The sequence below is a fragment of the Agelaius phoeniceus genome, chromosome 30 (assembly GCF_051311805.1).
Source record: "Agelaius phoeniceus isolate bAgePho1 chromosome 30, bAgePho1.hap1, whole genome shotgun sequence".
Taxonomy (NCBI): Eukaryota; Metazoa; Chordata; class Aves; order Passeriformes; family Icteridae; genus Agelaius; species Agelaius phoeniceus.
The window spans coordinates 4,842,115-4,855,966 of NC_135294.1; the positions used below are offsets into that span (position 1 = coordinate 4,842,115).

A 13,852-nucleotide genomic window follows, 5' to 3' on the forward strand; every position below is an offset into this window, starting at 1 on the left:
AGTTTATGTTTTTTATCAGATTTAACCCTCTCTCGGGGCCTAGAGGCCACAGCTGCTGAGATTGTCCCCTTTTCTCTGTGGGCACACAGTGGTGGTTGGGATTTGCCCGTCTGTGTGAAGCTGCCTGATGCTGGGGGCTGTTCAGCAGCGCTGGCTCAGGCACTGGGGCTGCCTCTGAAGTGACCCTGTCCTGTGTGACTGTGGATGTGTGTGGCTCATGGCTCCCCTCCTCAGAGCTGGGGACCAGGGGAGGCCACTGCCTCGTGTGGTGGCCCTGGTGCTGACTGTGAGTGAGGGTGTCACCTCTGTTTTGTATGTGAAGTCAATGTTTCCTGCAGTGCCCTTGCACCTGCACCCCACAGGGGTGTCAGTCCTGCTGTTTGTACCCCTGTCCTTGGCCCTGCACCCCACAGGGATGTCAGTCCTGCTGTTTGTACCCCTGTCCTTGGCCCTGCACCCCACAGGGGTGTCAGTCCTGCTGTTTGTACCCCTGTCCTTGCACCTGCACCCCACAGGGGTATCAGTCCTGCTGTTTGTACCCCTGTCCTTGGCCCTGCACCCCACAGGGGTGTCAGTCCTGCTGTTTGTACCCCTGTCCTTGCACCTGCACCCCACAGGGATGTCAGTCCTGCTGTTTGTACCCCTGTCCTTGCACCTGCACCCCACAGGGGTGTCAGTCCTGCTGTTGTACCCTGGCTCTTCCCTTCCCCTGAACTCCCAGTGCCTCCAGCCCCAGCCCCTGCCTGCACAGGCAGCATTCTCAGGGCTGATTTTCCCCCAGGAAGCTGCTGTTTGGGAAGGCCCTGCTCAGAGAATCCTGCTGGGACCCCACTGGCATCCCCAGTGACCCCAGCAGCATGGGGAAAGCATTTTTCATAAAACATGTCTGTGACAGGTATTGGGAAGGTATTGTAAATAATGCACATGTAGTTTTTAGTATAAAAAGTTAACACCATCCTGAAGGCAGTCAGTGTACCTCAACCTGACCTGCCAGACAGAACTCAGCAGGTCAGAGAAAGAATGTTATACATAAGAAATAATAAATAACCTTGAGAATGAGAACATAGGAATCCTGACTCCTCCTTCATGTGCTGGGCTGGGAAAAGGAGACTTGTACATATCTCAGAGTCCCTCTGAGCAGCAGATATTCTGAGAGTGCCTCCCAGCCCACAGGAGCCTGGCAGCCCTTTGGGAGGAGTCAGCTCACAGCCCCTGCTCCCCACAGACAGGTGACCCAAGGCTTTCCCATCCACGGGGACAGAGTTTAATGCAGGGCTCTGAGGCCACATATCATGTTGCAAATTGTAGATAGATCATGATAGGAACAGTGCAATGAGGAGGAAGGTAAGGGAGTAGAAGTCTGTTTTGAGGCTGATGGGGATTTTGAAGTTTATAATGGATTTTCATTCTCAGAAGGAGGTGAGGCTTTCTGTTCCGGAGGGGATGTAGATTGTGGTGTTTGCTGCAGACAAAGCCTTATCAGCAACCTTTAGCCGTGTTTGCTCAGACCCTCTGGCCATTGGGCAGCCAGGCTGGCCCCCCCAGGCCCAGGTGCTGGCTCAGCACATTCTGCCAGCGGGGTGGCCAGGCCAGAGCAGCCCTGGCAGGCAGGGCCAGCCATGGAGGGCAGCGCTGACACCGAGGAGCCCCCGCTGCTGCCCCTGGCACTGAGCAGCTTCCACATCTCCGAGGAGTTTGGCTTCCTGCTTCCCGAGCCTCTGGTAGGAGCTGGCTGTGCCTCCCCATCTGCATGCACAGGAAATAGAGGGGTTGGTGAGCAGCTTTCTGGTGGGGGAGCTTTGGTTTAGCATTTTGCTGTAGCGCTTTCCAAAGAGCTATGAGGAAGGCAGGTGCTATCCTGGCACAGGGAGTTTCACAGGACAAACCTCTACCCTTGAAAATGATGCAAGCAGCTGCAGCAAGCAGCACAGAGGAGAGGTGAAGGAGCTCTGACTGGCCTTGGCTCTACAGAATTTAGGGAGCAGGTGTCCTGTGCCCAAAGTGGGGCTATTTACCACTTATAGAAATGTGTTTCTTGTTGACGGAGTGACAAAACTATCTTTTGTTTTTTTAAAAAAGGAAAGAAGCTTAGAAGATTTTTATTTTATTTATTTTATTTTATTTTATTTTATTTTATTTCATTGTTTTAAGAGATTTAGCTTTAAACTTAAGGATAGCTAATTGGACAGAAGCTAAAAAGTTTTGCCTAAGTAATTAATTTTAAAAACCGAAGAAATTAATCACTTTTAAAAAGTATTTTACTAAAAGCAAAAACGTTTAACATCTAACTTAGTTTTTTTGTTTGTTATTTTGCTTTTTATAAAACTTTTTTATTTTTAACACTGTAACAAAAGCTATTTTGTTAATTTTTATGCTTTTAAAAGTAGCTAAGTTATTTCAAGTGTGTTACAAGCCTCCAAAAACTTATTAAACATAACTCAAAAAAGCTACTATAACAGCTGGGAGCCTGGGCACGTTCACAGCCCTCCCTTTGCCTCTCTCCACCAAGACAGAGCTGCCAGCAGCCTACAGCCCCTGGATGGACATTGCCCATGAGCTGCCCCAGCTGATCACAAGCCGTCAGCTCCGCTCACGCGTGCACCAGGTATGGCCTTCTCCTTCCTGCCCCCAGAAGAGCTCTCTGAAACCTTGCTCTGACACAGCAGCATCTGTAAAACCTGCCAAAGCAGCCCAGGTGTGTGCTGAGCCAGGGCTGACACCAGGCAACAGCAAAGTCCTAACTTTGGCACAGGAATAGCTCCTGCAGCAGATCTGAGTGCTCAGCAGGCAGCAAGGGCTGGAGCAGGGCCCCTCTAGGTGTCACAGGAACCATGTCTGATCCCAGCTGTGCCCCTCTAGGTGTCACAGGAGCCGTGTCTGATCCCAGCCGTGCCCCTCTAGGTGTCACAGGAGCCATGTCTGATCCCAGCCATGCCCCTCTAGGTGTCACAGGAGCCATGTCTGATCCCAGCCATGCCCCTCTAGGTGTCACAAGAGCCGTGTCTCATCCCAGCCATGTCCCTCTAGGTGTCACAAGAACCATGTCTGATCCCAGCCATGCCCCTCTAGGTGTCACAAGAGCCGTGTCTGATCCCAGCCATGCCCCTCTAGGTGTCACAGGAGCCATGGCTGATCCCAGCCATGCCCCTCTAGGTGTCACAAGAGCCGTGTCTGATCCCAGCCATGCCCCTCTAGGTGTCACAGGAACCATGTCTGATCCCAGCTGTGCCCCTCTAGGTGTCACAGGAGCCATGTCTCCTCCCAGCCATGCCCCTCTAGGTGTCACAAGAGCCATGTCTGATCCCAGCCGTGCCCCTCTAGGTGTCACAAGAGCCATGTCTGATCCCAGCCATGCCCCTCTAGGTGTCACAAGAGCCATGTCTGATCCCAGCCATGCTCCTCTAGGTGTCACAGGAGCCATGGCTGATCCCAGCCATGCCCCTCTAGGTGTCACAGGAGCCATGTCTCATCCCAGCCATGCTCCCTGATGCCAGCTCCCAGTCAGGCCTGACCCTTTTGGGATCAGCTGGCCCATGGGCATCCCAGCACCAGGAGGAGCAAAACCCCATGGATTTTACTCACAAAGCAGTAACAGCACAGCAGGAGCAAATCCTGCAGAGTGGCTGGGAAGGGAGGCATAAAGAGAAGCAGCAGGAGGGTTCCTTGCAGCTGGCAGTGTCGCATGTCCCGGCTACATGGTGACAGTAGGGGGGTGACAATCACCCTCTTCAGAATCCCAGCTGCCAGTGGAGGCACAGCACGGAACAAAAAGACCACAGCAGCAGCACTGGGTTCCTTTATTTGATGTTACACTCCCCGAGTCTCCCAGGCAATGAGCTGGGGGTAAACAACAGCTTATACAGGGGGCAGGTCTCAAGGGAGGACACAATGTTCAGCTAATCAGGAGAACTGGGGGTGGAACACAAGGGCGAGGGATACAAGGGAGGAAAACTGCTTGGGACAGGAGGGGTTAACAGCTGGATGTAGGAGGAAGGGGTTTTGAAACTTGGCAGAAAAGTAGATAAGTAGCAAAGAGATAAACCAACAGCTGGCTCAGTTGAATAACAAAGACAAGTCTGTGTCACTCCAAAAGCAAGGGGGAAAAAAGCCCAAAAAACTACCCAACAACAAATCAAACAATAACCTACAAAACAAAACCCCACTACAACATGGCAGGGCAGCCCCTCCAGCACAGGGGCCTTGGCATTGCTGGCTCTGCTCCTTGCTCCCAAGGGTTTCCCTGGCAGATGCCGCAGCTGAGCCCCCAGCAGCTCCGAGGACGTGAGGAGCTGCACTTGGCACACCTGGTGCTCAGCTTCATCACCATGGGCTACGTCTGGCAGGAGGGCGAGGAGGGCACCGTGCAGGTAAAGGCAAGGTAAAGCAGGTTCACCTGCTCCTTGGGCTCTGGGAGCTGGTGCTGCTCCCCTAGCACCTACCCCATGGGAGCAAATCCCCTTTCCTGTGGCTGCAGCAGGAGCTGCTGCCTCCTTCCTGCAGCCTGACCACATGCCCGCCTTCCCCTGTGCTTTGTGACACTCAGGTCCTGCCCAGAAACCTCGCTGTCCCCTTCTGGGAGGTGTCCCAGGCCCTGGGCCTCCCGCCCATCCTCAGCCATGCAGACTTTGTGTTGGCCAACTGGAGGAGGAAGGACCCCAGCGGGTAAACAGCAAATGCCAGCGGGCAAGCACGGTTCTTCCTGCAGGTGTCAGGGACAGATCAGTGATCAGCAGGACAGACTGTTCCCAAACTGCTCCTGTTCTGCCAAAGCCCCTTGAACCCCACTTTTGCTGAGCTCAGCCTCGTGGTTGTGGACACAGGAGCTCTGTGGGGATGTGGGAGTCTGTGGGAGCAGCCCCTGGGAACAGCTCCTCTATTCCCTGCAGAGCACGGGACCATTTCAGCTCCATCAAATGGAAAAGTCATTCCTCTGCTGGGTATTAAGTCTACTTTGCACAGCAGACAGTCTCAGAGCAATGGAAAGCACCTTCTGTGCCCAGCACAGATCCCAAGGTCCCCCCAAGCCCTCCCTGCCCCAATTCTGCCCAGATTTGCTCTTTGCACACACGAGTCCCATGCTAAAGTCACCGAGCTCCCTCCATACCCAGAGGGAGGAAAAGAGGGAAAGTGGATGAAGAGCTCTCCTGTGCAGAGCCAAGGTTACTAGAACAATTGTTACTAGAACAATTTATAATCTCTCTCTCTCTCTCTCCTTTTCTTGTGCATTTTGTTGGCCATAATTGCAATGCCTTCAGGCCTCTGGAAATTGAGTAAGTACTTACTGCTCATTTATTTTCTAACGGTGTTGGTGATTGTTTGGATTGGCTCAGGTCTGTAGCACTGCTTGGGCTGCTCTGCCTGCACAGACCATGGGGAGGGCCCCTAAACCACAGCAGTCCTGCTCCCCCATCTCTGTAATATTTTCTGGAAAAATCCCTTGGCCAGAATTTCTTCTCCTGGGAAGCTGAGAAGCCTCAGAGAGAAATGAAAACAATAATGATCTGATTGCTTCTCCTGTGTTTTGCTGCTTTGGAATGTAGTTGGAGATTGTTTATCCAAGAGGTGCATGTTTAATTGGTTTCATGTGAATTGTTTTTAATTAATGACCAATCACTGTCCAGCTGTGTTGGGACTCTGGAGAGTCATGAGTTTTTAATTAGTATCTTGTTAAGCCTTCTGTCTGTATCCTTTCTGTATTATTTAGTATAGTTTTAGTATAGCATAATGTAATGTAATGTAATGTAATGTAATATAATGTAATATAATGTAATATAATGTAATATAATGTAATATAATATAATATAATATAATATAATATAATATAATATAATATAATATAATATAATATAATATAATATAATATAATATAATATAACAATAAATTAGCCTTCATGGAGTCAGATTCTCAATTCCTCCTCCATCCTGGGGACCCTGCAAATACCACACTCCCCTTTCACTCTGTGCCAGCTCCTCTCTGCATGGGGTGCAAATAAGAAGCTCTGGAGTCTGGAATGGTTTTGTTCCCAGGGTGCCACAGTGTGTAAGGAAATCCTGAGCCACCACTCCCCCCAATCCCTGTTCTTGGCCCTTTTGTGCAGGAACCTGGACACGATCATCTCACTGCCTGGGGGAGAGAGTCTGAGGGGCTTCATCCTTGTCACTCTGCTTGTTGAGAAGGCAGCTGTGCCTGGCATTAAGGTGGGTACCACCCTGTGTTGGGTCTTGTCTGCACTGCCCAGTGCCTGAGGTGCACCCCAAGGTGTTCCTGCCCCTGAACCCAGGCTGGGGAAGGGCCAGGGCTGCCATGGGTAGCAGCAAATGTCCAGAGCTGCTGTGCACAGACATCCTCCCCCTTTGTGACCTGGTGCTCTCCCTCCTCCTCCCACAGGCAATCCCCCGGGCCCTCGGTGCCACCCTGCAGGGGGATGAGGAGTCCCTGCACAGAGCCCTGGAGGAGCTGGCAGGGGCCATCGAGGCCATGAGGGAGGCACTGAGGAGGATGCATGGTGAGAGCAGCTGGTGCCTGTGCGTGCTGCAGCTGCCCATCACCTCTGATCTGATCTGATCTGATCTGATCTGATCTGATTGACTTCCTCCTAGACTATGTGGATCCAGAAGTATTCTACTCTGTGATCAGGATCTTTCTGTCTGGGTGAGTGGATCTTTCTCTCTGTTTCCCTCCAGGGTCACTGTGCTGGCAGCTCCCAGGGCTGGGGGAAGCTGGGGATGTGCAGGGAAGGGGCAGCCCAGGTGGGATATGGAGTTCCCCAGGGCAGGGTAGGGACCAGCATTGCTCTCCCTGGAGCATCATGACCCTGTCCCTCCTAGGCACTGTGGCCAAGGGCTGGGCTCTGCCTCCCTCCAGCTTCTCTCCATCCCACGCTTCAGCTCAGCCCTGACAGCCCCAAGAGCCAGAATTGTGCACAAATGAATCTGCCCTGCTCTTGGCTGAACAGTTCTGACAGAAGAGGAATTTCTCTTTCCTTCCTCACTGTGTACACAAAGCTGCAGAGCTGAGCAGAGGCTCTTCCCACTGCGTGTTAAGCAAACATCTGTAACAATCCTTTTGCTGCTGCTCTGTTACAATTCTGTCAGTTCAAAAAAAAATAAGAAAATCCCCCCCAAATACTGAAAATGCTGTTTGGGCAAGGCAGAACCACAGCCCAGGAGCCCAGCACGGAGCCTTCAGCATCCCCCAGCACCCTGTGGGGCTGCAGCATCTGCAGACACCAAATCCCAGGCTTCTCAGGGGGAGTCTATTTTTATTTCTCTCCATCATATCTCAGCATTTCCAAGTAAAAGGCTCCGTGCATTGTGATTAAGTTTGTCTCATTTTTTATCCAAGCCGACCTTGTCTCGATGGTCATCAGCTTGGGAAAACATGCCTTTTAAATTCCCTTCTGCTTCTAAGAACTTCCCACTAGTAGAGGTTACTATAAATACAATCCTGGGAAGACTAAAAATATTCTGGTATTTGATAATGAATCTATTTTCTCTGCAGTTTGTGTAAAATCTGTTCCTGTAGCCCAACTGCAGCCAGCACCCAAAGCCTCATGGAATGGTGCATTCTGCTAAAAGTCCACAGATATTTTTGTGCCAGGCACTTTACCTCCCTGAAATCCCAACTCCTGTCTCCATTTGGGTGTGAGCACTTCTTCATTTCAGCAAAAGGGGGGGTGACAGGGACTGAGTCCAGGGTGTGTGTGGGAGGCACCAGCAGTGCTGGCTCCCCACCTGCTCAGGACCAGCAGCTTCAGAGGGAGGAAATCCCACCCTTGCCTTGTTATCTGCAGGGATAAATAGAAGCAGGCTGGCCTGGCCTCTATTTTTCTTTTAAATGCTTTTAAAAAAGACATCACCTTGAGTAACAAGAACAAAGGAAAATCCAGACTTCAGGGGCTCAAAGGAGTGTTTGGGTGATTACCTTCTTCTCCAAACGGCCCCTGACATTCAAGGAATTGATGTAAAGTGCCAGTGTTGCCCAGAAAAGTGCCCCCTCCCCTCTCTGCTTGCAGAAACCTTCCTGAGCTGGAGCAGGAGGTGCAGGCAGGCAGGGCAATGTGTCCCAGCACCAGGCCACAGGGTGCTCACCAGGGCGTGGAGATCCCAGAGAACTCTTCTGGCAAAGGAAAATTAAGGACTTCTCCTTACCCCCATGTCCTCACTGTGTGCTTTGGCACAGAATCTGATTTCTGAGTTTATCTCCTGTTTGAGGAAAGCTGACATGGCCACATTGGAGGAGGAGATCCATGGGTTGGGCCAGGGAAGTTTTGCTCAATCCTGGCAGCCCAAGGTCCCTTCTCACAAGGCCCAGAAAAAAATTAAGGAAAAGGCCCAGAAAAAAATGAAGGATTCCTCCTTACCCCCATGTCCTCACTGTGTGCTTTGGCACTGAATCTGATTTCTGAGTTTATCTCCTGTTTGAGGAAGGCTGACATGGCCGCGTTGGAGAAGGAGATCCATGGGCTGGGCCAGGAAAGTTTCCCTTCTCACAAGGCCCAAAAAAATTAAGGAAAAGGCCCAGAAAAAATTAAGGATTTGCCCTTACCCCCATGTCCTCATTGTGTGCTTTGACACAGAATCTGATTTCCAAGTTTATCTCCTCTTTGAGGAAGGCTGACATGGAGAAGGAGATCCATGGGCTGGGCCAGGGAAGTTTTGCTCAATCTTGCCAGCCCAAGGTCCCTTCTCACAAGGCCCAGAAAAAAATGAAGGATTTCTCCTAACCCCCATGGCCTCACTGTGTGCTTTGGCACAGAATCTGATTTCCAAGTTTATCTCCTCTTTGAGGAAAGCTGACACGGCTGCATTGGAGAAGGAGATCCATTGGCCAGGGAAGTTTTGCTCGATCTTGCCAGCCCAAGGTCCCTTCTCACAGGGCCCAGAAAAAAATGAAGGATTTCTCCTTACCCCCATGGTCTCATTGTGTGCTTTGGCACAGAATCTGATTTGGCACAGAATCTGATTTGGGACAGAATCTGATTTCTGAGTTCATCTCCTGTTTGAGGAAGGCTGCCATGGCCGTGTTGGAGGAGGAGATCCATGGGCTGGGCCAGGACAGTTTTGCTCAATCCTGGCAGCCCAAGGTCCCTTCTCACAGGCCCTGTCCCCAGCCCCATGGCTGCTGCCTGACTCTGTGTCTCCTGCCCAGCTGGAAGGACAACCCTGCCATGGCCCACGGGCTCATCTACGAGGGGGTGTCCCCGGAGGCGCTGGCGTTCTCGGGGGGCAGCGCGGCACAGAGCACGGTCCTGCACGCCTTCGATGAGCTCCTGGGCATCCGCCACCGCCAGGACTGTGGTGAGCCACCAGCTTTTCTGTCCAATTTGCAGCAACCCCGATGAGGGGGGAGTAGATAAATGTGACTCCGTGTTCTTAGAAGGCTAATTTGTTATTTTATGGTATTATGTTATGTCGCAGGCATATTTTATGAACAATCCTTTCGTTAGGATTTTTTCTCCTGAAAAGTTGGGAAGGTTCAGCTTCTCAATGTTTTGCTGCTTTGGAATGTGATTTGGAGAATTGTTTACCCAGCATGTGAATTGTTTTTACTTGATGACCAATGACAGCCACCTGTGTCAAGGCTGTGAGCAGTCCCAAGATTTTATTATCATTGCTTTCTATTCCTTTCAAGCCTTCTGATGAAATCCTTTCTTCTATTCTTTAGTATAGTTTTAATATATAATTTTTTAAATATAACATACATCATAAAATAACAAATCAGCCTTCTGAAACATAGAGTCAAGATTCTCATCTCTTCCCTCATCCTGGGAGCCCTGTGAACACCACCACAATATTATATTAAAGAATGCTATACTATATACTAAAGAATAGAGAAAGGATACAGACAGAAGGCTTAACAAGAATGAATAACAAAAACTCATGACTGCTTCCAGAGTCCTGACACAGCTGGATGGTGATTGGTTATTAATTGAAAACAATTCACATGGAATCAATCAAACATGCACCTGTTGGGTAAACAATCTCCAGACCACATTCCAAAGCAGCAAAACACAGGAGAAGCAATCAGATAATTATGGTTTTCATTTTTCTCTGAGGCTTCTCAGCTTCCCAGGAGAAGAAATCCTGGCAAAGGGAGTTTTCAGAAAATATGATGGTGACAGTTTTTCTTCTTCAAAACAGATGAGGGGCCAGGGAAGAGATGAGCCAGAGCAATTCCCATGAGTGTGCCAGCTCTGGCAGGCAGGAGGGCATGTGCCCATCTCATCCTGGCTGGCACCAGGCTCTGCCCAGTTCCAGGGAGGAAGGTTATAAATGTGCCTCTGGCAGGTGCTTCCTCACCATGATAAATTCATAAAAGCACTCATTTGGCTTCTTGCACATCAGCTTTTTGCTGAGGTTCTCTATGGGCCCAGAGATGAGGGAGCAGAGCATGCAGGCATCCTGCCAGTGAGAAGCCTTTCATGAAGCTCCACTTTAGTCCAGCCCACGACAGAAATATTTACCAGAAATTAGCAAAAACAACAAAAAAAACAAAAACCAAAGGGCTGGGAGCAGGGCTAAACCCTGCCTTTTAGGGTTAGCACCAGCCCTAATGGAGCACTGACCTAATATGGGTTTTCTTTCTCAGTTAATTGGAGGCAGGACAGAGGAGGCTGTGCAGGCTGTGTCAGCATCGCAGCTCTGTGGTATTCACAGGCCCTCTGCACAGAGAGAAGCTGTGAGACAAGCAGAGAAGAAGGAAAACACAATTCTGATCTTGCTTGCTGTGCCAAAGTAGAATGCAATGTGGAGATTGGTCACCCAAAGTGAGGATGTTTTGTTCCCTTGGCCTGTCAGGGCCAGGTGTGTGTGTGTGTGTGGGGCTGTCATGGGACAGCCACCAGAGAATGAGAGTGTGAGCAGTTCTGGGCAGTTGTGAGCAAGAGTGAGTGCAGGGCAGATTCAGTTTAGATGCAATGTACATACTATAGTATAATAAAGTATTATAGTATAATATATAGCATATATTATACTATAATATATATATGATATATATATTATACTATATATATAATTTTTATATATTATACTATAAGATATATTATAGTATAATATATATACGCTATATATATTATAGTACAATATATAATACTAGTATTTATATAAAGTATAATAGTATTTATAGTATTTATATAAAGTCAGATGATGAATCTGACTCCATCATCACCATTCTGATGATGGAGTCAGATGCATCATTCTCTCTCCCCTTTCTCAGAGTCACCTTTGATTTACAATACAGCTCCATGCCAGCTTCTCTCCTAGAGGGTCGGGGCTTTTAATCCACTTACTCACAACTTACTCCTGCCTTTGCTGGTGTCTCACAGCCGCCTTCCTGTGCAGGATGAGGGAGTACATGCCCCCGGCACACCGAGCCTTCGTGGAGCAGATCCGCGGCGCGGCGTCCCCGCGGCACCTCGTGCTCTCCTCGGGGGACGCGCGGCTCCGCGACGCCTTCAACCGCTGCGTGTGGGCGCTGGCAGAGCTCAGGTCCTACCACATCACCGTTGTCACCAAGTACATCGCCGTGGCAGCGGCCAAAGCCAAGGCCAGGCGGGCAGAGCTGAGTGGGGCCGGCCCTGCTGTGGGAAAGGCGCCGTCAGCACTGGAGGACAAAGGAACGGGAGGGTCGCACATCTTCAGCTTCCTGAAGAGCATCAGGGACACCACCAGGGAGGGGGTGATAAGGGCCTGAGTGTGGCAGTGTTTGTGGGTGTGATGGGAACCTTGACTCTGTGCTTCAGAAGGCTGATTTATTATTTTATGGTATATATTATATTAAAAATGCTATACTAAAGAAAGAGAAAGGAGACATCAGAAGGCTAGCAAAGAATGATAATAAAATCTCCTGACAGACTCCGAGCCTCGACACAGCTGGACCGTGATTGTTTTTACTTGATGACCAATCTACATGATGAGACCAATCAAAGATGCACCTGTTGGTAAATCGTCTCCAGACCACATTCCACAGCCATCAGATAGTTATTGCTTACATTTCATTTCTGAGGCCTCTCAGCCTCTCAGCAGAAAATCCTAGTGAAAGGTATTTTTCAGAAAATAGGTCAGTGACACCTGACCCACCCTGAGGGTTGCCCAAAGTGGGTGCAGGAGGCCAAGGGGCTCCATCTGCAACAAGCCAAGATGCAAAACCTCCCATCAGCAGCACCTTCCCACCTGTGCAGGCTGGGACACGCTCGGGGCTGGTGACAGAGAGCAGTGCTGCTGCTGCTGTGAGCTCAGCATCCTCCTGTTGGAATTCAGGACATCCCTCTGGCTGTCCTGGGCTGCCAAGACCCCTGCCAGGGGGCTCAGAGACCCTGGCACAGAGCCCAAGACGCTTGTGGCTTTGATTATGACCCATGGAGCAAGTTACCAACCTTAGATGAAGATCTGCAAGCCACGACAGTTTAAGTAGAATGATAGGGAATTTATCACAGGGTGAAAAATAGATTTTTGGGGTTTTTAGAATGGGGGTTCAGGGGCCAAGATGGAAGAATCTGAACCTGTCCTGTCCTCCTCCTCCTCTTCCTCCTCCTTCTTCTTCGCCTCCATCTTCTTCTTCTCCTTGGCCTCCATCTTCTGCTGTGATGTTGGCACTTTTAGATTGGTTTAGAGTAGAAGCTCACTGTCTAACATAGGTGATGGGTATTGGGAAGGAATTGTAAACATTGTACAGGTAGTTTTTAGTATAAAGACATAACCCTGCCCTGGGGGAGGCAGAGTGCCTGGACTGTCCTGCTGAGCTGACCTCGGCTGGACAGAAGACTTTTATAGATAAGAAACAATAAACAACCTTGAGAACGAGAAATGAAGAGCCCTGACTCTGGGAAAAGAGACTTTCTAACACATCTCAGGGTCACTCTGACCAGCTAAAGTCCTGAGACTCCCCTGGCACGGGCACAGGGTCCTCCTGTGGCACTGATGCCAGCACATCACCCCCGGGCCCCAGGGAGGAGCTGTGTCCCTGCAAGCCCCGCTTGTTCCCCGCTCCACCCCGGATGGACACGGGTGGGTCACAGGGACCGATAAAGCAGCGATTGCCGGGCCCTGAGATGTCACAGCCCTTTTGTGTCCATCACCAGGTGGCGGCAGAAAGCCGCGTTTGGCACCGGGGAACCGAGCGGGGCAGGGATGGAGAGGTGGGCACGGGGGATGCAGGGCGAGAAGGAGCTGCCCACACGGCTCCTGTCCCGCCACAGCCGCAAAGGGACCGTGATTACCCCAACAAACACCAACCCTCTGTCGTGGGAGTGACGCTGAAACCGCTGAAACCCAAACTCCCCGGAGGAGTGTGGGATGAGAAAAGGGAGCCAAGTGCTGGGACAAATGTGGGGTGTCCAGGAGGCTGCACCGAGGCACAGGGGCACAGAGGTTGCTCTCCATGCCAAATCCATCTCCTGGTTCATGAAGGGCTCAGGAGGTCACAAAAAGTACAAAGCTGCAGCATTGGAGGTCACACAGGCTTCACTTCAGCATCACAGAGTGCTATAGTAGGGACATGGGGACACATGGCACCCCCAAGGGGCCAGCATGGCAAAAATGCTCGTGACAAAGCCCTGATCCTTACAGAATAACAGAATAGAATAGAATAGAATAGAATAGAATGGAATAGAATAGAATAGAATAGAATAGAATAGAATAGAATAGAAGCAGAATAGAAGCAGAGTAGAGTAGAGTGGAGTAGAAAGAATAGAATAGAATAGCATAGAATAGAATAGAATAGAATAGAATAGAATAGAATAGAATAGAATAAGAATAGAATAGAATAGAATAGCATAGAATAGAATAGAATAGAATAGAATAGAATAGAAGCAGAGTAGAGTAGAGTAGAGTGGAGTAGAAAGAATAGAAT

The 13,852-nt window shown here is 49.9% G+C and overlaps 1 protein-coding gene across 2 annotated transcripts; it reads left to right on the plus strand.

Moving 5' to 3' along the window:
- The first annotated feature begins 1,596 nt into the window (after positions 1-1,596).
- Positions 1,597-11,869, plus strand: LOC129131615 (indoleamine 2,3-dioxygenase 2-like). 2 transcript variants are annotated; one of them, XM_054650550.2, is made up of 10 exons: positions 1,597-1,721; positions 2,510-2,605; positions 4,248-4,367; positions 4,544-4,662; positions 5,256-5,270; positions 6,099-6,198; positions 6,389-6,506; positions 6,601-6,652; positions 9,152-9,300; positions 11,328-11,869. In XM_054650550.2, exons 1-10 carry the CDS (start codon positions 1,620-1,622, stop codon positions 11,693-11,695), a joined length of 1,239 nt encoding a protein of 412 aa, XP_054506525.2. In that variant the 5' UTR covers positions 1,597-1,619; the 3' UTR covers positions 11,696-11,869. The 2 variants fall into 2 exon arrangements, with proteins under 2 accessions (XP_054506525.2, XP_077047928.1); XM_077191813.1 differs by lacking the exon at positions 1,597-1,721 and having other exon boundaries at positions 2,502-2,605; positions 4,234-4,367.
- The last annotated feature ends 1,983 nt before the right edge of the window (positions 11,870-13,852 follow it).